The 23,301-nt window shown below is 47.3% G+C and overlaps 1 protein-coding gene across 1 annotated transcript in view; it reads right to left on the reverse strand.

The window, feature by feature from the left end:
- Window positions 1-8,085: 8,085 nt before the first annotated feature.
- Window positions 8,086-23,301, reverse strand: part of CFAP57 (cilia and flagella associated protein 57) — a 66,912-nt gene continuing 51,696 nt past the window's right edge. Inside the window, exons 18-22 of the mRNA XM_043878335.1 lie at window positions 21,545-21,661; window positions 19,873-20,007; window positions 19,647-19,790; window positions 13,149-13,278; window positions 8,086-8,442 (exon numbers count right to left, since the gene is read on the reverse strand). Of these exons, the coding sequence (XP_043734270.1) occupies window positions 8,231-8,442; window positions 13,149-13,278; window positions 19,647-19,790; window positions 19,873-20,007; window positions 21,545-21,661 (738 nt within the window). The 3' untranslated portion in view covers window positions 8,086-8,230. The remainder of the gene's footprint in view (window positions 8,443-13,148; window positions 13,279-19,646; window positions 19,791-19,872; window positions 20,008-21,544; window positions 21,662-23,301) is intronic.

Consider the following 23,301-nt stretch of genomic DNA (forward strand, 5'->3'; position numbering starts at 1 on the left):
CCCGCCAATCTCCTCTGTCCATGGGGTTCTTCAGGCACAAATACTAGAGTGGGTTGCCATGTTCTCCTCCAGCGGATCTTCCCGGCCCAGGGATCAAACAATAGTCTCTTGCGTCTCCTGCATTGGCAGGCGGGTTCTTTACCACTAGCACCACCTGGGAAACCAAACAGTTGCCTTTGGCAATTTGAAGTCAGACTAGGGACTCCATGTCAGCCTTATGGCATGTACTCATGTGATGCTAAGGGTTCCCTTCTGCCAGCTGAACTAGCAACAGGAGGCTGGTCTGCAGAGAGCCAAGAATAAGAGAGGGGGGTGGTTCCAGCCAAGTCCCAGGTCTTAGTTCAAGTCCTTCTCAAGACCTGATTGTATCTTAGCTCTGAGATTCCATGGCACACTCCTACTGCTGCTGCTGCTGCTAAGTCAGTTCAGTCGTGTCCGACTCTGTGCGACCCCATAGATGGCAGCCCACCAGGCTCCCCCGTCCCTGGGATTCTCTAGGCAAGAACACTGGAGTGGGTTGCCATTTCCTTCTCCAATGCATGAAAGTGAAAAGTGAAAGTGAAGTCGCTCAGTCGTGACACATCCCTAGGGCTAGAAACTAAACTCTCCTTTTTGCTTAAACTGGCTAGAGTTGGTTTCTGTTATTTGTAAATAAAGAAGTGTACCCATAAGTTCTCTGTTCAGAACTAGAATCTCATGGTGCCAATTTTACTACGTTTAATACATTAGGGCATACATTTTAATACATTAGCGATACTAGTCTACTACACTTGCTGCCCCTGCCAAATCCCACCATGTGACATATACTAGATGAGCAATAAATACAGATTCTTTTATGTGGCCGGTCATCATAGATGATCAGGAATGCTAGCCCTTCCTGTTGCCTGGCACACAGCACATTTCCTTCCTTGAGAATCTGCTCCCCAGTTTTGCTCAGCTGTGGAGAGTCTGATGGCATCTCAGACATGCCCTGAGCATAAGCAGGCCCCAGAACCTCCAAGGCCTAGGAAAGCTCACCCCAACAGAGCTCAAGGAGAAAGAGCCCCAGAATGCTTGGTCTTGACATGCCTTCTCTCTCACCTCTCACTCCAGATCCTGAACAGTGATTGTTGGGGGTCCAAGCTGGACATGCAGATATTCCCAGGCCCCCTGGTCCCCCTTCCACACTTGCTGGGACCTGCTGGTTGGTAATGGCTTGTTATGCTTTGTAAGAAGCAATGGAGAGTCTGTGCCTCCTCTCTTTGGATCTGAGTGGGTTCTAAGACTGCTTTGATCAACAACATGGTTCCCTGCTGAATTAAATCTACAATACCTTGAAAAGTACAGTAGTACAGTATAACACCTGGCACACAGAGGCTGGCACTGAGTCAAAAGGCAAGAAGAGTTACTGACTGGAGGAGGGAGAGGAGGTGGAGATCGTAAAGCTGAAGGATCATCAGCAATAGGAGACAGAGGGCAAGCTGCACTTTCACTCACATCTGATGTTGACTAACTGATAAAATGTTGTATTTAATAGCGAACCACTTTTTATTCTGTGGGGTCTCTATCTTTCAGTTCAGTTCAGTTCAGTCGCTCAGTCGTGTCCGACTCTTTGCTACCCCATGGACTGCAGCACAACAGGCCTCCCTGTCCATCATCAACTCCCAGAGTTTACTAAAACTCATGTCCATTGAGTTGGTGATGCCATCCAACCATCTAATCCTCTGTTGTCCCCTTCTCCTCCTGCCTTCCATCTTTCCCAGCATCAGGGTCTTTTCAAATGAGTCAGCTCTTCGCATCAGGTGGCCAAAGTATTGGAGTTTCAGCTTCAGCATCAGTCCTTCCAATGAATATTCAGGACTGATTTACTTTAGGATGGACTGGTTGCATCTCCTGGCAGTCCAAGGGACTCTCAAGAGTCTTCTCCAACACCACAGTTCAAAAGCATCAATTTTTCAGTGCTCAGCTTTCTTTATAGTCCAACTCTCACATCCATACATGACCACTGGAAAAACCATAGCCTTGACTAGATGGACCTTTGTTGGCCTCTGCTTTTTAATACGCTATCTAGGTAGGTCATAGCTTTTCTTCCAAGAACCAAGTGTCTTTTAATTTCATGGCTACAGTCACCATCTCCAGTGATTCTGGAGCCCCCAAAAATAAAGTCTGCCACTCTTTCCACTGTTTCCCCATCTATTTGCCATGAAGTGATGGGACCTGATGCCACGATCTTAGTTTTCTGAATGTTGAGCTTTAAGCCAACTTTTTCACTCTCCTCTTTCACTTTCATCAAGAGGTTCTGTAGTTCTTCTTCACTGTCTGCCATAAGGGTGGTATAATCTGCATATCTGAGGTTATTGATATTTCTCCCGGCAATCTTGATTCTAGCTTGTGTTTCATCCAGCCCAGCCTTTCTCATGATGTACTCTGCATATAAGTTAAATAAGCAGGGTGACAATATACAGCCTTGACGTACTCCTTTTCCTATTTGCAACCAGTCTGTTGTTCCATGTCCAGTTCTATCTGTTGCTTACTGACCTGCATACAGATTTCTCAAGAGGCAGGTCAGGTGGTCTGGTATTCCCATCCCTTTCAGAATTTTCCACAGTTTATAGTGATCCATACAGTCAAAAGCTTTGGCATAGTCAATGAAGCAGGAATAGCTGTTTTTCTGGAACTCTGTTGCTCTTTTGATGATCCAGCAGATGTTGGCAATTTGATTGCTGGTTCCTCTGCCTTTTCTAGAACCAGTTTGAACACCTGGAAGTTCGTAGTTCATGTATTGTTGAAGCCTGGCTTGGAGAATTTTGAGCATTACTTTACTAGTGTGTGAGATGAGTGCAATTGGGTGGTAGTTTGAGCATTCTTTGGGATTGCCTTTCTTAGGGATTAGAATGAAAACTGACCTTTTCTAGTCCTGTGGCCACTGCTGAGTTTTCCAAATTTGCTGGTATATTGAGTGCAGCACTTTCACAGCATCATCTTTTAGGATTTGAAATAGTTCAACTGGAATTCCATCACCTCCACTATTGTAGATTAAAAATGTTTATCTTTCTTCTGTATTATTTGTGTGAAAACTGTTACAAACCTATTATAGCACAGTACTAGATAGTTGATTGTGTTAGTTGGACACCTAGGCTAACTTTGTAGGACTTAAAACAAATCGGACTTATGAACCCGCTCTCAGAATGGAACTTGTGTATTTGTAGGGGACTTATTATAGAAACACTTGCCAGCCATGTGAGCGAGCCATCTTCCAGCCTCAGTCACCTTCCCTAGCTGATACCACTTAGAGCAGAGATAAGATGTCAAGGGAAGTCCTTCTTGAACTTCTGACCCAAAAAGTGATAAACAAAATAAAGCTGTTGCTTTAAGCTGCAAAGCTTTGGTATAGCTTTAGATATAATAATAAATAACCAAAACAACTGATGATCCAGAATTTTCTAAATAAGGTGAGGGAATTTCATTCTCACAAAGGAAGGGACTATTGAAAAGAGGAAAAAAAAATCAGACAAGAAAACTATTCTAGGCTGAAAACCAGTCACGACTCTCAAACACCTGCAAATATTTTATAGTACTTGTTATGAAATATTAATGATATTTATTAATAATTGATAAACAATAATGATTATAAATATCTAATATAATGCAACTTTTATGATTTTGGGAGTAATAATTTTAGAATATTTAATCCTACATTATAAGAGACAAATGCAAATAATTTAAATCTCATTCTTGTAAATCTGTTAAAAATTAAACATGGCAAGTAACAAACTGAAGCAATAAACTATGACTACTTGTGTTGCTAAGATGAATTTTAATAGAAGGGCAAAATAATAAATATTATCTTTGGGGGAATGTGGGAGGTTAAATTCAGCAAATCCTCATATTTTCCTACCTAAAAACCTTTTAGAAAACGGGTTTTTAATCACCAAAAATAAATGTATTCCTTGAGTGGGAAACATGTATGAGGTCAGTTATTCCTTAATCACATCGGTCTTTTAATTTTGAGAATAACAACAGGGATTCTGAGAAGCCCATCCTTCCCCTTTGCTCTAAAGCAACATTTAGTTTCTCTGATGGCTCCATCCTTAATGGCAATCTTCCTCTCTCTGACTCTGGAAGAGTGACCCTCAGGTTTTTCCATTTTTCTCAAATACGTTTTTCTAGCAACTCCATGTTGCTGAAATATTTTTATGCTTCTAGGGTTGCATTTCCATTAATTGTCACATGTTTGTATGTCTTCTCACAAGAGCAGGTTCAATGAATATAGAAGTTCCTATTAATGCTGCAGTGTATCTCTTGCCCCATCCCCACGCTGCTTGAGACTCTAATAAAACCTAATGTTAATTTGTAAAACAAGCAGATGAAGCCATAGGGAGAGGTAGACACTGACGTGTGAACTCCTACAGGGCAGTGTCTTCGGTGTTGGGAGAAGAGGATGGCAGAGGTGGCTTAGCTCAGCAGCTCACCCTGTCTGGCCACCACTGATGCTAAGACCCCAGAAGAAGGGAAGAGAGCCAAAGGATGTCTGGGGTCCAGAACGAGGGGAGCCCCCAAAGGCACAGCTGTCACACCAGCACTGAGTGGATCCCCAGAATTTAACAATAGATTGTAGGCAGAAGAGCAGAAGCAGAGTCCATATGCTAATGCCTAGGCACTGGGGTGACCAGCAGAGGCGACTGCCAGGCCCGTTCCATCAGTGAGGGGTCAACTGGCTCAAGGGAGCCTGCGAAGGAGGCGGCGGCACCAGCCGGGTAGGCAGAGTGAAGGGAAGTCTCAGCAGCAGCAGACAGTCAGCAATGCCACCTAACCAACGCCAGCCAACAGTCTGGCACAGAAGCATGGGAGACAGAACATGGAGACGTTGGAAACAACATCTGCCAACAGACGGAAGGATAAAGAGGATGTGGTGTGTATAGACACACAACAGAATACTACTCAACCAGAAACAAGAACGAAATAATGCAGTCTGCAGCAACATGGATGGGACCAGAGGTTATCATACTAAGTGAAGTATTTCAGGCAGAGAAAGACAAGTCTCATGTGATACCATTTATAGGTGGAATCTAAAATATGACACGAATGAACTTATTTACAAAACAGAAGTAGGCTCACGGGCATAGAAAACGAACTTATGGCTACCAAAGGGGAAAGAGTTTGGGGGAGGAATAAATTAGGAATTTGAGACTGGCTGATACAAACTGTTATATATAAAACAGATAAACAATGAGGTCCTACTGTACAGCACAATATCCTGTAATAAACTATAATGGAAAAGAATAATAATAAGAATATGTATATATATAGCTTCCCAGGTGGTACTAGCGGTAAAGAACATACCTGCCAATGCAGGAGACTTAAGAGATGTGCGTTTGATCCCTGGGTCGGGAATATCCCCTGGAGGAGGGCATGGCAACCCATTCCAATTTTCTTGCCTGGAGAATCCTGTGGACAGAGGAGCCTGGCGGGCTGTGGTCCATGGGGTCGCAAAGTCCCCACGACTGAAGTGACTTGGCATGCACACACACATGTATAACTTAATCATTATGTTAAACAGTGGAAACTAACACAACACTTTAAATCGGCTATACGTCAATCAGAAAACAACATGGAGACATAAACAAGATTGTCCCTTTGGTCCCAGATTTGCCAGCAGGAAGCTGTGCAGCTGAGAAAGCGCCCTGCTGACTTGGTGGCTGAGATGCCAGGCTCTGCCTGTGTGGGGGATGCTCCCTCGGCCTGGGATTTCCCCACCCAGTCCTTCCCCATTGGACCACAGTCAGCCACGGGCTTAGGTGAGTTTAGCATCAGAGTCGTCTGCTCCTTTGACTTCTGTGTTAGATGCTGTGGGCCTCAAACTCTGTAACCTCCACCACTTGGCCCAGTGTTCTGTTTGGGTACCTCTCCAATCCTGGGTTAAGAGCACGGGATGTGGATGCCACTGGGCAAACCAGGCTGCAATCCTGACCCCGTGCCAGCTACTTTACCTCTCCTTGGTTTCTTCATCAGTAACATAAGACCCATCTTGTAGGTGAAATGTGACATCTTCATCCTGACCCATTTTTTTTTCTAAGCCATTTTTAAGGTGAAAAAATTGTCACCTGAACGTTGCTGTACCCTAGTCAGTGAATTTCCTTCTGGCCCTCAGAAGAGCCCCAGTTACCCCTGCAGGGTCCTTCTCCCTCCTGCTTTGCCTGGATAACTCCCTTTAGTCCTCAGGTCAAAAGAACTCTCTTCTCTGAATGTCCATGGTCATCATATTGGTCCCAGCAGCTGTCCTCTTGTGTTTGGTGGGTCATGGAGTCCTCCTAATGGTCCCTGCCACCATAGTTGGGTCCCTCAGCCAATGCTTTGCTCTGGAGAGGACTTTGAAGACAGACAGCCCCTGCCCCATGAAAGGGAGAGCCTGGGAAAGGAAGCATCACACTTTTCATAGGGATATGTCATAGGGAGGGCTAGGGGCCCTTCCCTAGTGGCTCAGATGATCAAGAGTCTATCTGCAATGCAGGAGACTGGGTCAGGAGGATCCCCTGGAGAAGGGAATGGCAACGCACTCCAGTATTCTTGCCTGGAGAATTCCATGGACAGAGCAGCCTGGCAGGCTATAGTCCAAGGGGTCGCAAAGAGGACACATTGGAAGAGGACACTGCTGAGCAACTAACACTGTTTTCACTTTCACTAGGAGGGAAGACGATGAAGTGGGGGAAGAAGGGGTCAGGGAAGGTCTTTCTAAGGTGGTGCATTTCAGCTATGATCTGATAGATGAGGAGAGGTTCACTGAGTGAGGGGTGGAGGTGAGACTATGTCAGGCAGAGCAAACAGTATGTGGAAAGACCCAGGGGCAAGAAAGAATTTGGCAAGGAACTGAAAGGAGGCCTACTTGGCAAGAGCTTGGGACGCAGCGGGGAGTGAATCTCAGTGGCTCAGTGGTGGCCTCTGGACGGTTCCCTACCTGTCACGTGCCTTCATGATCCCACACCATCTGGCCCTGCTGACCTCCCCAACCTCATGCTGAGTCAGTTTCTTCTGCAGAGTGTAAAGCTAGTTTGGGATGGAGAAGTCCGAGTTCCCAGAAGAGTCCATCTACTCGGCATGATAATGTTCTGGGCCTGGTCTCCCTGTGGGCAGGGGACGTTGGGTGAACCCTGGTCTGGAGGGAATAAGCTGGCCCCTGCAAAAGGGCGTGGGCTGGGGGTGGGGGTGGGGAATTGCTCAGGAGAGAGAGAGATCCATGTAGACTCTGCTCTGCATCTCTTTTTGTTGTTCTCAGCCTTCGGGAGAGCCTCGGCAAGCTTGACAGCTCTGTCTCAGCTCTTACTTAGAAAACTAACTCAAGAGCAGTGCCCAGAGTTGGGGTAAAGCAGATTGGGAAAGATGGGGAGACGCCTTGGAAATGCCAGGTTTAAGACAACCAGTGGGGCCAGCAGAGGCTGGGGGCTTAATATTTGTTATTTGGGTATTAGAAGGGTGTCTGACCTCTGCAGGTGGGAGAAGACAGGACATCTGGGTTCTTAGTGCATAAAAACCCACCTTTCAAAAAAAAAAAAAAACCCCACCTTTCCTGGTGCGTGTGGCTGGGCCAGCCAGTACAGGGGTCGTGGGGAAAAGGCACCCCCCAGAAATGGAGGAGTGGGGCAGGGCCTGCAGACTGAGGATGACAAGTGCAGAGAGGCATGGAGGGTAACAGAAGGAAGGGCAGAGCTCTGAGCATAGTCCTACCACCGGGGTCCACAGGTGATGGAAGACATTGGGGAACGCTACCAACTGTGCCGTGTTCTTGATGGTACCCTCACTTTCACAGAGAAGTGAAAATCCTCAGAAAACCTCCCTAGGTTTCATAAGTGAGAAGAAAACGTAGGAAGGTTTGTCTGAGGCTGACACAGCTGGCAGAGGAAAAAGGTCAGAAGTGACAGTCAGTCCTGCCCTTGAGGCCCGGTGCGGGCAGGGGCATGGGATCTCTGCAGGGGCGGGCAGCCGGGTGTCCAGACAGGGGTTGCCAGCGGTGGCTTTGGGTGAGCAGAAGCCACCTGGGCCTCAGGGTTCTTCTTTCCCTTCCCCTCTCCCCGGCTCCGTGGCTAAGCGGAGAGTTGGATGTGGTTGCGGGCCAACACCTTTATTCTGCCTGTGTCCCATGTTCCCCCGCGCCTGGGGGAGAGGCTTGTGTGGTCTGGGTTGCAGCCCAGAGACAGTCCAGGACTGGAGCATGGTGCACCTTCCGGAGAGGCTGGAGATGTCTCATCAGAGGGTGTCACTTGGTCTGGGCCTTTGAATCCGCTTCTACGCTGAGGGATGGCAGCTGCACCCCAGCCAGGGGGTGGAAGCCGGGGACCTGCTCTTGCTCTTGGATCTGGTCTCTCAGGCGCTGGATCTCCAGGCGCTGCATCTCGATGATTCTCCCAGTTTCCTCCTGCACATTCAACCTCATGGTGGGAGGGACACTGGGCAGGTCCTCGCTGGACACTGCAGGGGACAGGGCAGGGTTAGGCTTGGGAGATCTGTTCCCGGACTGCTGCAAAGGTTTTTGAAAGCGGCTTATCCTTCCTTCCCCCACCAGCCCCTACCCCCACCCCTGTACACGTTCATGGAGCACCTACTATGGGGTAGACACTCCATCCCAGATGCTAGGAATAAAGAGAGGCGCTGTTTCGCCGTCTAGCAGTGGAGAAGTGAAAAGACACGCTTTGGAGTGAGAAGGCAAATGCAGAACCTGACCTCAGCCCGGCCTGTCTTCTGATCCCCCTAGTCTGTCTGCCCCCGAGGCCCCTCCATGCGCGCTGTTCATCCCCCACACCCCCACACCCCCACAGAGAGAGGGTGCCGCTCTCCCTGTTGATGCAGCTTGGCCTCCAGGCTGCCTGTCCTCACGTAAACCTGCTCCTGGAGACGCTTCCGGCTGTGGTCACTCACGCATGTTCCCTGAGGATGTCCCCTGAGACTCTCAGCCCTCCTCCTGGGCAATGCTGGTGCCCACGGCTCATTCCACTGCCTGGCCTCATAAGATCCAACTCTCTGCATTGACGTGCTTGGCCTGCCCACCAGCTCTGCACCTTCCCTTCCCTCGTCACGTCCAGGGTGTTTCACTCCAGTGCTCCATTCACCTCTTCTTTGGCTGAATTGAGACTTCATCTTCTTGGACAACTCCATGTTTTACCCACCAAATGGGCTCCTCTTAGATTCACTCCCTTTTCTGTCCAGTTAGACCCATGGTGAATTTCTTCTATCATCATGACAGCAACTTTGGTATTCTAGATGCCCTGTTGCTCTGCCCCCAGGCACCCTGCCTAGCCCAAACCCGAGATAACCCGACCATCCAGGGTTTCCAATTTCACATCTGGCCTGCTGCACACTACCAGAAAAAGTAACACGTGAGAGTCGAATTCTTGGTTTCCAAAAGACGGACTTTATGTACATCAGCAAACTCTCATACCCCACAGTGGCACTTAGGAACTTCAATCCCTACTCCAACTCCTTTCTCCCACTTAGAAACAAAATTGTGATAAAGTCTATACAACATCACATTTACTCTCTTAACCATTTTTAAGTGTACTTTTTAGTAGTGTTAAGTAAATCCACACTGTTGTGCAATCAGTCTCCAAAATTCTTTTCATCTTGAAAAACTCAAACCTCATACCCATTATACAGCTCCGCGGCTTCCTTGCCTGCAACCTCAGCAGCCACCATTCTGCTTTCTGTCTTTATGAGTCTGATGACCCTAGGTGCCTCAGATCAGTGGAATCATACGGTATTTGTTCTTTAGTGTCTGGCTTAGCATAATGTCCTCAGGTTCATCTACGTTACATGTCAGAATTTCCTTCCCTTTTAAGGCTGAATGATAGTTCATTGCATTCTATACCACAGTTTAGGGCTTCCCTGGTGGCTCAGCAGTAAAAAATCTGCCTGCCGTGTAGGAGCCGCAGGAGACTTGGGTTTGATCCCTGGGTTGGAAAGATCCCCTGGAGGAGGGCATGGCAACCCACTCAAGTATTTTTGCCTGGAGAGTCCCATGGACAGAGGAGCCTGGTGGGCTATAGTCCAAAGGGTTGCAGTGAGTCGGACACGACTGAAGTGACTTAGCATGCATGCACATTTTATTTATCCACTCATTGTTGATGGAAATTTGGGCTGCTTCCACCTTTTGGAAGTGAATAACACCGCTGTGAACATGAGCATACAAATATCTCTTTGAGACCCTGCTTTTACTTCTTTTGGGTATAAACCCAGAAGTGCAATTTCTGGTTCATATGGTAGTTCTATTTTTAATTTTCTGAGGAAAACACCTTATTATTTTCCATGGTGGCTGTACTGCTTTATGTTCAGATGAACAGGACACCAGTGTTTCAGTTTCTCTAGACCGTTGTCAACACTTAGTCTTTTCCGGGGTTGTTGTTTGTTTGTTTGTTTGTTTTTGTTCTTTTTGGTTTGGTTTGGCCTGGTTGATAGTAACCATCCAAATGCGTGTGAGGCAGCGTCTCACTGTGGCTTTGATTTCATTTCCCTAATTGTTAGTAATACTGAGCATTTTTCATGTGCTTGTTGGCCATCTGTGTTTCTTCTTTGGGAAAAAATTGTTTAAGTCCTTTGCCCATTCTTCAGTCAGGTGGTTTTTCTTTCTTTTTTTTTTTTTTGAGTTGTAGGAGTTCTTTATATATTCTGGACATATATTATTAGACTTATGATTTGTAAATATCTTCTCTCATGCCATAGGTTGCCTATTCACTCTGTTGATTGTGTCCTCTGATGCCCAGAAGTTTTAAATTTTGACAGTCTCGTTTATTATATTTTTTTCTTTTGTTGCCTGTGCTTTTGGCATCATATCCAAGAAACTGTCAAATCCACCCTCTCCTCTGCCCTTAATGAATGACTTTGCCACCTTCTACACTGAGAAACTATGTCTCCAGCTCCCGTACCACAGTCAAGTTTCTCTCTCAGTGGGAGAGGGGTCTCTTTCCTATCCACTGCAGACCCCTTCCCTGGAGGAAAAAGAAAAGAACAGATGATGATGGCCAAAGAAGAGAGAGATAGCCAACCAAAGAGGAAGTGGTCAGCAATGGCCAGTGGGCAGCCTTGCCTTGGACCTCTAGTTGGTCTGATGAGGCCAGCATTCAGCATTCAACCTTTCTAGGGGAAGTCTGGCTCCTTCTCTTTCTGCCTTTGCTCCTTCTGTCTTGTCTTTTGCTGTGGTTTCTAGGTTCTTGATCTTTCTAGGCTCTTGATTTCTTCTAGACTCTTGACCTTTTATCCTCCCTGTGTTACTCAGTGTTCCTGGTAACCATTTCCTCAGTCAAGCCCTGGAGCCCTGGGGAGAGTAGCAACTCTGGGAAGGTATAGCACACCAAGGCCTCTCAGCCTATCCACCTTCTTGGGCCAGCATCACTTGCCTTTGCCTAGTTTAAAACTGTTAATAAATGAACTGGTTAATTTTAAACAACTTGGGAATGTGTATTTGGGGCTAACTTGTTTTGGTGGCACCATGTTCCAAATCAGAAGCCAGCCTTCTTCATTTCAAGGCAGACAACTGGTAATACCTGTCTTCAACTATCAGAGATGAAATCTCCCTTGAGTAAAGCTCTATGAAACAAGTGACATGATGTTTGGTTTGCTTCAGAATAACCTACTGTGGATAAGGGAGGAAATAACTGGGTTGGGGGAGGGGCTGGAGATACCAAGGAAGCAAGAGTGATAGGAGGTGACACTTGTTCGAGTTGGCGGAATGGATCTGTGGAAATTCATTAGACTTTTCTCTTAATTTCTGTCTGTGTCTGACAGTTTCCATTGTATTGGGCTGGACAAAGTTTTGTTAAGAGTTTTCTGAAGTGCTTATAGAAAAACCCCCAAAAAACTTTTTGGCCAACCAGCAGCAGTAAGAAGAACCTGGCTATATTGTACAGTGTCCTGAGGAGGTCTCAAGCGGTTATTTGCTACACTGCTTGGGCATATTTGAAATATTTTTTTAAAAGAAGTTTTGCAATTATTCACAGACGCATCTACGCGTCACTTCTAACTGAAGATGGGTTCACCTCTAAGAAGTCAGGTTCTCGGCCGTGTTAACACATGTGGTACTCTCATGTCAGTTCTTTAGAGCTGATACTGTTCTGGTACTACTCACAGAGTTGAGTTTCTCAACTTCTCTTCAACTCGAACAAAAATGGCATGTGAGACAAGTCTATATATATGATCATACATATGGGCTTCCCTGGTGCCTCAGGGGTAGAGAATCTGCCTGCAATCCAAGAGCTGTGGGAGATGTAGGTTCAATCCCTGGGTAGGGAAGATCCCCCAGAAGAGGGCATGGCAACCCACTCCAGTATTTTTGCCTGGAGAATCCCATGGACAGAGGAGCCCGGCAGGCTACACAGTCCATAGGCTCACAAAGAGTCAGACACAACTGAAGTGACTTAGCATGCACACACAATTTTATATATATTATAAGGCTTATGTATTATATATAATACATAAGGCTCCATGTATTAAGTTTCTCATAGAATTTAGTACCAGAGTAAGGTTTGCTTCTCCAGAAAAAAGGTCCTTTCTCCATACGAGAGCTATATAAACTATTATATTTTTTCCCTTTTTGTCTTAGCTATCAGAAATTCAGAGGAACTTTATAACTGCAATAACTAACTTGTTTAACATTTCTAGGGTCATTCTTCCCACTCTCCCTTTAGTTTCTGGTCCTTCTTTTTGCCTTTATTTTCTTTGTACAGATCCACAATCCTTTACCCACAAATGTAAAATGCTAAAAACTTTAAAAATGGAAAGCATTTCAGATTCATGAACTTTAGTGTGAATATTCATATGTTTCACTACAGAAAGACTAATATGTTTGATTTCAGGGCACTGCCCCAGACTCCTCTAGGGATGTTATGTAATGTATAGTATATATAGTACGTTCTTCCTAAGATCTGAACGATCCTGAATTCTGAAACCTTAGCTAACCCCAAGGATTTTGGATTTGTGAGTGTTTGAATGCGGTAGGGTCCTCACAAAGCCTTTGGGGAATGGGCGTGTGGCATGCAGAGGTGCCCAGGAGGCCGTGGGGTGGGTGTGACCTGATGCAGGAGGAAGCTTGGGAGAGGCAGCTTTGGAAGCCAAGAGGAGACCTGTCCGTGGCTGCCTCTGGCCCCTGGATCCCAGTGCCTATCTTTCTTGGCCACTGGTGACATTACCTGTCTCTGAAACCTCTGGTTGAATTTTCTTTGTCAGTTTCAGAGCTGCTTCAAGGTCATAGACTTGGGAGCGGGTGAACTTCAGCTCTCTGCGGAGCTCATTAATCTCCTTGATCAGGGAGACATTTTCCTATAGAAAAGGAGGAGGAGAGAGTGAGTGTAGATGGACAAGTGACCAGCGGGCACAGGGCCTCCCCTGACCTGGGGCTGAGGGTGTGGGGAAGGTCAGGCTTGGTCCTGGATCCAGATTACATTTCTGGTTCCTCTGGTGGCATGAGTCTTTATTCTGGCTCATGGATTGGTCTCTTGAGGTATCAGCTGACTCACCTTCAGGTGGACTCTGGCAATGTAAGATACAGACAGTATGCACCATTCCTATCCATCCAGGCTCTTCCCATCAGTAGCGACAACAAGGCTTTTCATGGACTTAATGCACTGAAGTTTCCTAGTAACCCTACGCATAGATTCTGTTACAATCACAGAATGCCGAGAAAACCGAGGCAGAGAGAGGTGATATAACTTACCCACATTATACAGATAACGTGTAGCAGAGCCAGGATTCTGACCCAGCTCGGCCCCGGAGCTCAGAGGTCTTCAGCGCTGTACTACACTTTGCTTTTTTCCATTCATTACTTGAAGAGCTTAGGGTTTAGTGAGGGGTCTGGGCACACTTCAGTGAGGTGGCCACCTTACTGGGATGGAGGAGTAGGACACAGCAAAGGCACTTAGCCCTGCCTGAATGACCAGGATGGATTCCTAGGAACTGAACGGACACAGCAAATACTGGCCAAATCTACCTAAGACGGACCAGTTTCGGAAACACGCTGTGCTTCAGCTTGGGACTCCATCTTCAGAGGGGCCAGTGGGGAGTCTGAGCCCAGAGGACAGGGTGATCCTGAGCGCTGCTCCCAGCCAGTGGGATAAGCCTTCTCTGTTATGAGGATGTGAATTGCAGACACCCTGGCAGGCCCTCCCTCCAGTGCCTCTTCATCTAAGCAGGTCAGATCTGCCTTCAGAGTTATAGTATATCACTTAATTTCACTATTCCTCATTAAAAAAAAAAATGTTCTCCCTCTTGGATGAAATGCCCAATTATTGCCACTCCTTTGTTCTCTCAGGCTCAGCTTTGTGCCTATTTTTTGATAAAGTCAGCAGGTTTTCTCCTCATTTTTAACCCCTTTAAACAGCCCAAATCTTGGAGATGCACAGCCCACATTTTCTTCCCAGATGATCGGTTTCCTCCCTGCTGACTTTATATCATGACATAATGAATTAAATATGTATTCACTGGATTCTAAGATCTTGGACTCTGCCTGACCCATAAGAGGTTCTTAATAAATATTTGTGGAAGGGATGAGCAAATGAATAACTAATGCAAGATGCCAAGTTGAATAAGATGAATGTTCCTAATGAGGAAATTACAAATCAGGGGGTAAAGTCAGGGGAGACCAGATAGAAAGGAGTCTTCAGAGAGCCCCAGGGAGCCCCTGGAGACGCCAGCCCGCTCAGGGGCTCTCTCCACACCTCCTCTTAATTGATGTCACTTAGTTTCACTTCCTCTGCCTCATTCAATAAAGGAATAGTTATCAGAATAAAGATCAGAGACTAAAAGTGCCATTTCCCCAGTTCTCTTCAGAAACATTTTAAGGTACTTCTTCCCAGGCAATCTCTATTCATCTTGTCACTCAACCCTGTCGACTTTGTGTCTGAACTGAATTTCTTGTTCATTCATCACCAGCTCTCAGCATCTCTCCTCTGCCACTGTGGTGGCCCCACGTGGAGCCCCTGCCATTCCCTCCACCCTGACAACCGTGTCGCCATGACTGGGATCTCTGGCTGCAACCTTTTGATTTACGCATTTCTGACCCTACTGCCAGCCCTGGACACCTCTATGAGACTGGCCTCTTAGATGGGTCTCTAGAACATGGCTCAGTCCTCACTAGAGCATCACTGAGGCCCAGGACTCAGCACAACCCGATTCCTCCACTCTGTTCATTCATTCATAAAAATGGGAAGCCTATTAGGTGCTTATTATGCCAGACGTGGGGGTCCAGCATGGATCCAAGGTAGAGAGATGCCCTGAAAGAGTGAGTAGGGGGTCACCAGTGTAAGGAAGCCTCCCTGTGGAGGCAGGGGGCAGGGAAGAGTGTTTCAGGCCCAGAGCTAAGAGGGAGCAAGCACTGAGCCACCCAATTCTTTACCAGCTGAGCCACGAGGGAAGCCCAAGAATACTGGAGTGGGAGCATATCCCTTTTCCAGTGGATCTTCCCGACCCAGGAATGGAACTGGGGTCTCCTGCATTGCAGGGGGATTCTTTGCCAACTGAGCTATCAGGGAAGCCCTTGATGATGATAACAATAAGATAATAACATCACAGCTGACTAGATTCCTGCACCGTATCAGATACTTTGCATACACGACATCATTGATCTATACAACCACCTTATGAGGAAGCTGTAATGAGATTCAGTTTCAGAAGAAGAATCCAAGGCTGTGCATGGAGGGCAGAGCTGGGATTCAGATCTGGTTGTGTCTGCCCACAGGCACCTCCCAGGCTCTGCTCTCTCACCACTGATGTACATCACCTCCATCCACACCTCACATAGGATGATGGCCAAGGAAGTTTGGAGAAGTACAAGTGGGGCTGCCTTAGTACAAAGTAGTACCAGAGGGCTTTCTGGGGTGGCCTGTGTTCTGGGGAGTCCAGAGGTCACACTGAGGTCAACTGTATATGCCTTGAGTAGTTTTGTGAAATTAAAATGTGAATGCAACAGATTTGCTGAGACTTCTGTTCTGGATCCCTCCTTGGTCAGGATGGTCTACAAGAACTCTAATCCTTCAGAGCTACCCCCCGCCCCACGCCCAACAGCTCCTCTGGCAGGGAAAAATCTGACCTTGATCCGCTGAGCACCAGGACTTGGGGTATGTGAAAGAGACACGCTCAGGGATGCCAAGGTCTGTAGAGATAGAAAGCCTTCTGAACAAAGAGGCTACGCCAAGCTGTCCAGGACTGCCTTCGGTTGAGGACAATGCCAGAAAGCTCCAGATGGGAATGACATTGAACTTCAGACTCCCAGGAAGAAGGGCATGGAGAGGAAATGCCTAGAGCACCCCCTACTGGCCTACTTTGGGTTGACATCTTTAAGAATACAGCAGTGTCTGGTTAGTGTGCAAAAAGCAGGCAACGATTTATTCTAGAAACTTGGGAGCCCTGCATCCAGTGGTGTCCTTCCCGAGCCCACAGCTGGTGGGGTCGCCACTTGCCTAAATGCACAAGTGAACCATTTCTCTGTTTCTCTTTCAGTCTTCCTCTCACATCCAACCTGACACTTCTACTCATCATCTCTACTCTGAAATGTCTTCTGACATCACAACCTTCCCTCCCAAGGCCTGGCATCTCTCTTTAACATGAGAGTCATCTTCTAAAGGGTTTTCTTGCCACCTGCCTTTCCCCACCGGTCTTTCCCTTCTGCCCATAGAGGTAACATTTCCAGAACAGATAACACCCCTACCTACTTAAGAAAACTTGGGTGGCACCAGCTTATAAGATAAACTGCATGCTTCTTGGTGTGACACAAAAAGCCCCTTCAACGTGACCCTAAGCTACCTACCATTCCAGCAGGCCCTTTCTCCTTGCCCCCATGCTCTGCTATAAAGTTAGGTCAGAGGATTCCGGGGTCTCCAAACACCCCAAAGGTCTCAATCTTCTCTGACTGTTCTCAGGTTGTATCCTTGGCCTAAAAGGTTCAATTGCTCCTTTACCCCCTCTACTCACCGTTCAAGGCCTAGCTCAAATGCCACGCCCCCTAGCTGAAGCCCACCTCTCCAGTGAGTTGGCCGGACTACATGCCTGGTGTGGAGCAGTAATTACTTGTGTCTGGCTCCACTTCCCTAGGTGAGCCCCATGAGAGCAGGCAAGTCTTCACATTCATCTGGGAATCCTCCATGGTCAGCCTGTAGCTTGGCATGTGAGAAGCCCACAAAATATGTGTCCTGAATGAATAAAGTATGTGTCCTAGATATTTGTATTCTATTGCAAATCCTATTTTCATATCTGCAAGCATGCATGAGAATGAGTGACAAGTGCTCCTGTCTGAACATACAAATGAAACACTGACTTCATTTTCTGTGTCTTCTAACAAGTTTCTCTCAGATGCCATGTCTGCCCCAGCCTTCCTCGGCCCTTTGAGACTTAAGTGTCAGGGCCTTGGTTCCTGTAGACTCAGTTCCTTACAAACACGTATCAAGGCAGTGGGTGCCCCAGGTCACCAGCTGGGAGGCCTGGAATTGGCTGCATCATGCTGTCTCCTATGTCCCCAGCTCACTGGTACCCCCAGTTCATGCTGTGATGGACTTCTAGGCTCTCCTATTGGATTTTGCCTTGGTTTTTGAGTAAGTCTTTTGCTCAGGAGAAGGGAAGGAAAACTGCATTTTTAGAACCCCTGTTCTGCACAGGGCCAGTGCCTGATGCTTTACATTAGTTAGCTCATTCAATCCTCGCAGTCACTGGCTGAGGTTGGCATCTTCTCCTCTTTGTACAGATAGGAAGGTGGCTCCTGGAGAATTTGAAGAGTCATCTCCCCTCCCCCGAACCTGCCAGCAAGAGTGGCTAGCAGGAGGATAAACCGGTTCTGAACTGAGACAAGGCTATGCTTCGTCGCCCCAACACCTTGCCTGGCCCTTAAGATCAAAGAAGGAAACAATTTTTATCATCTAGAATAGAGGTTTTGAAAGTTTTTTTTACGTCTTTCAAACAAAATCTTACACAGAGCCCACTGAAGTAAGCAAGGCATCTTCCTGGTTGAGGGGATGGTGGGGCCTCAGAGCCCTGCGCCCTGATCCCCCCTTGCCCCCTGCGGTTGTCTGCGGCACTTCTATGCATCTGCAGGGCTCTGCAGCACACAGGTTTACAATGCTGCTGCAGCAAACACTCTCAGGGGAGCTCCTTGTTGACGGCTTCTTCTGCCTGCCATCAGGGTTCTCTGCTTGGGTTCCCTCTGCTCCTGCTCCCCCGACTCTCACCCTGGCTCAGCAGGAGTGGGCAGGCAGTCCCTGGGGGACGGGGGAGCCAAAGGGGGACCTTCTGCCAGCCCCGGGCAGCCTCCTGCTGACGCTCGAACTCTTGTCTATCCTGTGGTCTCCGCTCTCTTTCCTTTTCCTTCTTCTCCTAGGATTGACACTTGCTTTGGGGGCCCGGTTGGCAGAGAGTGAGGAACCCAGCCCCTGGAGGACCCCTTAGGTCTGTGCTCTGGTGGTGAGTCACAGATGAGAGGTCAGCAGTGTCACTGGCTGACCACCTCTCCTGCAGTCCCCCTGGTTCCCCTGCCCTGCATGCTGCATGCAGCACCCATGGGGGCTCTCCAGGCTTGGGAACACTCAAGACCCCTAGCAGTGGCTCTGTGTATCAGCTGCTGCGAAGAGTCCCATCCATTGGATCCACTGCCATCTCTGGGCCTCTGGCTGCTTTCAGGACTCAGGAGCTGGGCTGTGGGCTGCTTTTAAGCAGGGGCTGGTTGGAAAGTGGCATGAGGCCCACCACGCCTGGGTCTGGCCTAGACTGCACTGTGCTCTTCCCAGCTGTGTTCGGAACTAATTTGTTTCAGTCCAACTGTAGCTCATCCCCATTCCGGTATTTAAATTATAGCATTAAAGAAATACAAACGGTAAAAGATATGTGCCTTATAAATGTAATTCGGATGTTTTCTCTTACTATTAATTCACATTAACTGCCTCAGATGATACTGATACCCAGATAGAAATTGGCGGCAGAATCCTGCCTGGCAGTCCTGAAAGTGCACTTGAATGGAAGCAGTAGTAATGGGGTTAGGCTCTCCGAATAGCCCGAGGAAGGGTCCTGGGAGGCCTCATTAAATCAGGCGGAGGACAACCCATAGGCTGGGTGTGTTTGGCTCCAGACCCAAGAGAACAGTAGGGACCCGATGCATCAGAAAAGCAAGAGGAGGTGGGAGGAGACAGGCATGCTCCCAGGAGAGGACTTGGCCAGCAGGGACCATATGGTACGGGTAGCAGACTAAAAAGCAGCAGAACAGAGTAAGGTGAAACAAGAGTGGGAAACAGAAAAGAGGAGATGGAGGGAGTGACTTGGAGAGCTAAAGTCATGTGGACGCAGGTCCAGAGGAAACCAGGGTCAAGGAGAGGAGTGAGGCAGGGTGCAGGAGTGCTTTGCATGAAGATGAGGGGGTGGAAAAAAAAAACAGGTGCATGGTGAAGTGAAATGGGGCAGAAATGAATGGGCCTTGGAAGGGCAGGAGTGGGCATGGAAATGCTGAGAAAACCTCCTTGGGTGGGGTTCTGAGCCATGGTCACTGCCGGGATGAGCTCTGGGAGGTCAGAGGAGATGAGTCAAAGCAGGAACTTTGGAGAAAGCTGGTGGCTCCCTTGGACATTGGGGGAGCCCCGAGGACAGTGGTCTCGGAGGGGCCCTGGGCAGACCTTCTCGTCTCTGATGGCTTGGTCTCCGAGGGCACGTGTGGGTACCTGCATGATGCGGACGTAATCTGTGCGGTGCAGCTCGCCCTCCTTGACCACCTTCTTCTTGAGAGTGGCCAGGTTCCTCTCCAGGTGTTCCCGCTGACGGGCGTACTCCTGCTGCAGGTCTGAGTTCAGCCCCGCGATCTCCACCTGAGAGGGCAGAAGGGGTTAGCCACGGGGGAGGAGAGAGCCCAGAGGACAGGGGAAGGCGGGACTGGGAAGCAGAGCTCACCATATCTGCCCGCTGCACGTACTTCTCAAAAAGAGCGCGGACCTTCTCCTTCAGCTGCCGCGGCTCCTGGATGTAGGCCACGCAGTTGTGGAGGTCCGTCTTGAACCGTTTGACCAGCGCCTCCAAGTCCCGCTCCTGCGAGCAGAGGCATTTATTTCTGGCCCTGCAGGGACTCTCCAGGGACAGAGGCTGCAGCCTTGTGGCTGCTTAAAGGGACAAGAAACACCTCATCTGGGACTCATCACTGACCGCCAGGGGCCACATGGGGTCCAGAGACCAGGAGGGGCACACAGGCCCGCGGGGGAGGCACTGAACTCCCATGCCCCTGGCCTGAAAGGTTTCGCATCCTTAAGAGGCTGCACACATGGATTTCTTTATTGGCTCTGGATTTCTTCCAGGACCACAGGCCTTAAAAGACTAAAGGAGGTACCATTGGTCACCTACTCCTTTCAGAGCCAGGATGGAGAACATTGATTCCCTTGTGTGGATCCCAGGCTGGAGCTTTCTTGCCCCCTAGTTAGCTCATCCAGTGCTTCTCCTTCCTGAGGGTTGCTACGAATGAGTGGGTAGGGAAGATAATGACAAAATTGGGCAGAATGGTTCATCTGCAAATTTGGGCTCTTCCACCATGTTGTCTCAGATACCCATCTTCCCCTACCCTTGACCTAGAGAGCCTCTTCTCTCTCTTTGCCCCTACAGCCCATTTAATCATGCTCCATAACTTTCTACCTTGCATGGTTAATTATTATGCACACATCATAAACCACCTGTCAACCTTTTCCGTTTGGAAAGGGCAGGATCTGTGTCAGTTCACGTTGAGAGCTCTGCAGCTTCTAGTATTATATAGTCCAGAGTCAAGCCTTGATGTGGGAGATGGAAAAGTTCAATCTGATTCTACCAACACTATGAGGTGCTCTGTGCAAGGGGGTGAAAGTGAAGTGAAAGTGAAGTTGCTCAGTTGTGTCCGACTCTTTGTGACCCCATGGACTGTAGCCTACCAGGTTCCACCGTCCATGGGATTTTCCAGGCAAGAACACTGGAGTGGGTTGCCATTTTCTTCTCCAGATCTTCCGGACCCAGGGACTGAACGTGGGTCTCCTGCATTGTAGGCAGACGCTTTACCGTCTGAGCCACCAGGGGGTGGGGGTGCAGCCAAGTCCTGGCCCAGGACCAGAAGACTGGGTTTCCAGCGCTGACTGGCCTCTATGTGCTAAATAGCTATGGGTGCTGCGTGAAGTTTCTAATCTCATAATCTCTCTGACCTTGCTTTCCTTGTTTATTACATACAGAGACCAGAACAGGCTATCTCTGAGGTCCTTTGAGCTCAGCACTGTTTTGGTGGTCAAGCCTTTAACCACCTGCTACAGAGGACCTCTCTGAGCATGCCCCTCCCCAGGCCACACAAGCTGGTGTTGTAAGCATCCTCATAACACTGTCTTCCGCCTCCTTGACTGCTCTACCCAAAGTCATCTTATAGTCTCAGATGGATTCAGTCACGTAAATTTACACGAGCCTCAAGTAGGGCAGGGTTGTGAGCAAGTAAAGAATGCGAGTTAAAATAGGAATGTAACTTAGCGATGGGCTGGCTCTGTCTCTTGGAAGCCAGCTGCCCATTGCAGACAGGTGCCAGTTCTTGCATCCAAGAGCTGCCAGACTCTGAAAATTCTCACACCTTCTGTCTCTCTCTGCGCATCTCCTGATCAGTGGCTCTTAATTTCTGCCACAGTTCTATGATGTTCAGCTCCAGTTGTGTGTTCTGCTTATGGAAACGCTCCAGTTCGGCTTCCATCTATAGACAGCAGCGGGGAAAGAGTCAGGAATAAGAAAGTAAGCCATAGAAGACATACAGATGGGCAATGAGCATGGGAAAAGATGTTCAACATCACTAGTTGTTAGGGAAATGCAAATCAAAACCACAATAAGATATCACCTCATGCCTGTTAGAATGCCTATTATCAAAAAGGCAAGAAACTATAAGGATTAACAAAGATGTGGAGAAAAGAAAATTCTTGTGCACTATTCATTGGAATGTAAATTGGTGCAGCCGCTATGCAAAACAGTATGGAGATCCCACAAAAAATTAAGAATAGAAGTATTAACAGAGGGCCCAGCTATCCTACTTCTGGGTGCTCATCCAAAAAATACCAAAACAGTAATTAGAAAAGATATGTACCCCTATGTTTACTGTAGCATTATTTATAATAGCCAAGATATGGAAGCAATCTAAGTGTCCATTAACAGATGAATGGATAAAGAAGATATATATATATATATGTTATATATATATACACACACACACATACATACATATATATACATACACACAATGGAATACTATTCAGCCATAAAAAGAATGAAAATTTGAGATTTGCAATGACATGGATGGACCTTTCGGGTATTATGCTAAGTGAAACAAGCCTGGCAGAGGAAGACAAATACTGTATGATTTCATTCATCTTTGAAATATAAAAGACATGGATGCAACTTAAATGTCTATTGACAGATGAATGGATAAAGAAGATGTGGTACATATATATAACGCAATATGAGCCATAAAAAAGAATGAAATAATGTCATTTGCAGCAATATGGATAGACATAGAGATTATCATGTTAAGTGAAGTAAGTCAAACACAAATACCGTATGATATTATTTATATGTGGAATCTAAAAAAAAAAATGATACAAATGAACTTACTTATAAAACAGAAATAGACTCACAGACATTAAAAAACTTATGGTTACCAGAGGGGATATTAAGGGTGGGGGGGGATAAACTAGGAGGTTGGGCTTAACACATAAACACCACTATATATAAAATAGGTAAACAAGTGTGTATTGTATAGCACAGGCAATTATACTCAGTATCTTATACTGTGCGGAGCTCAGTCATGTCCAATTCTTTGTGACGCCATGGACTGTAGCCCACCAGGCTTCACTGCCCATGGGATTTTCCGGGCAAGAATACTGAAGTGGGTAGACTATCCCTTCTCCAGAGGATCTTCCCAACCCAGGGATCGAACCCAGGTCTTCCACATGGCAGGCAGATTCTTTACCGTCTGAGCCACCAGGGAAGCACAAGAATACTGCAGTGGGTAGCCTATCCCTTCTCCAGGGGATCTTCCTGACCTAGGAGTTGAACCAGGGTTTCCTGCATTGCAGGTGGATTTTTTTTTACCAGCTGAACTACCAGGGAAACCCATATATGTGTGTGTGTGTATACATATATATATATCTCACTGAATGACTTAAGTATACACTTGAATAGAACATTGTAAATTAACTATACTTCAATTGAAAAAAAGCAAAAACCAAAGTAAATGGACAAACCATGCACACGATACAGAAAACCGAGTAGTGGCTCCCAGAGGGGGAAGGGCAGAGCGGGCAACATGAATCAAGCGGAGCAACTCTCTGCTGATGGATGGGA

This window comes from Cervus elaphus, chromosome 20, assembly GCF_910594005.1.
Source record: "Cervus elaphus chromosome 20, mCerEla1.1, whole genome shotgun sequence".
Lineage (NCBI taxonomy): Eukaryota > Metazoa > Chordata > Mammalia > Artiodactyla > Cervidae > Cervus > Cervus elaphus.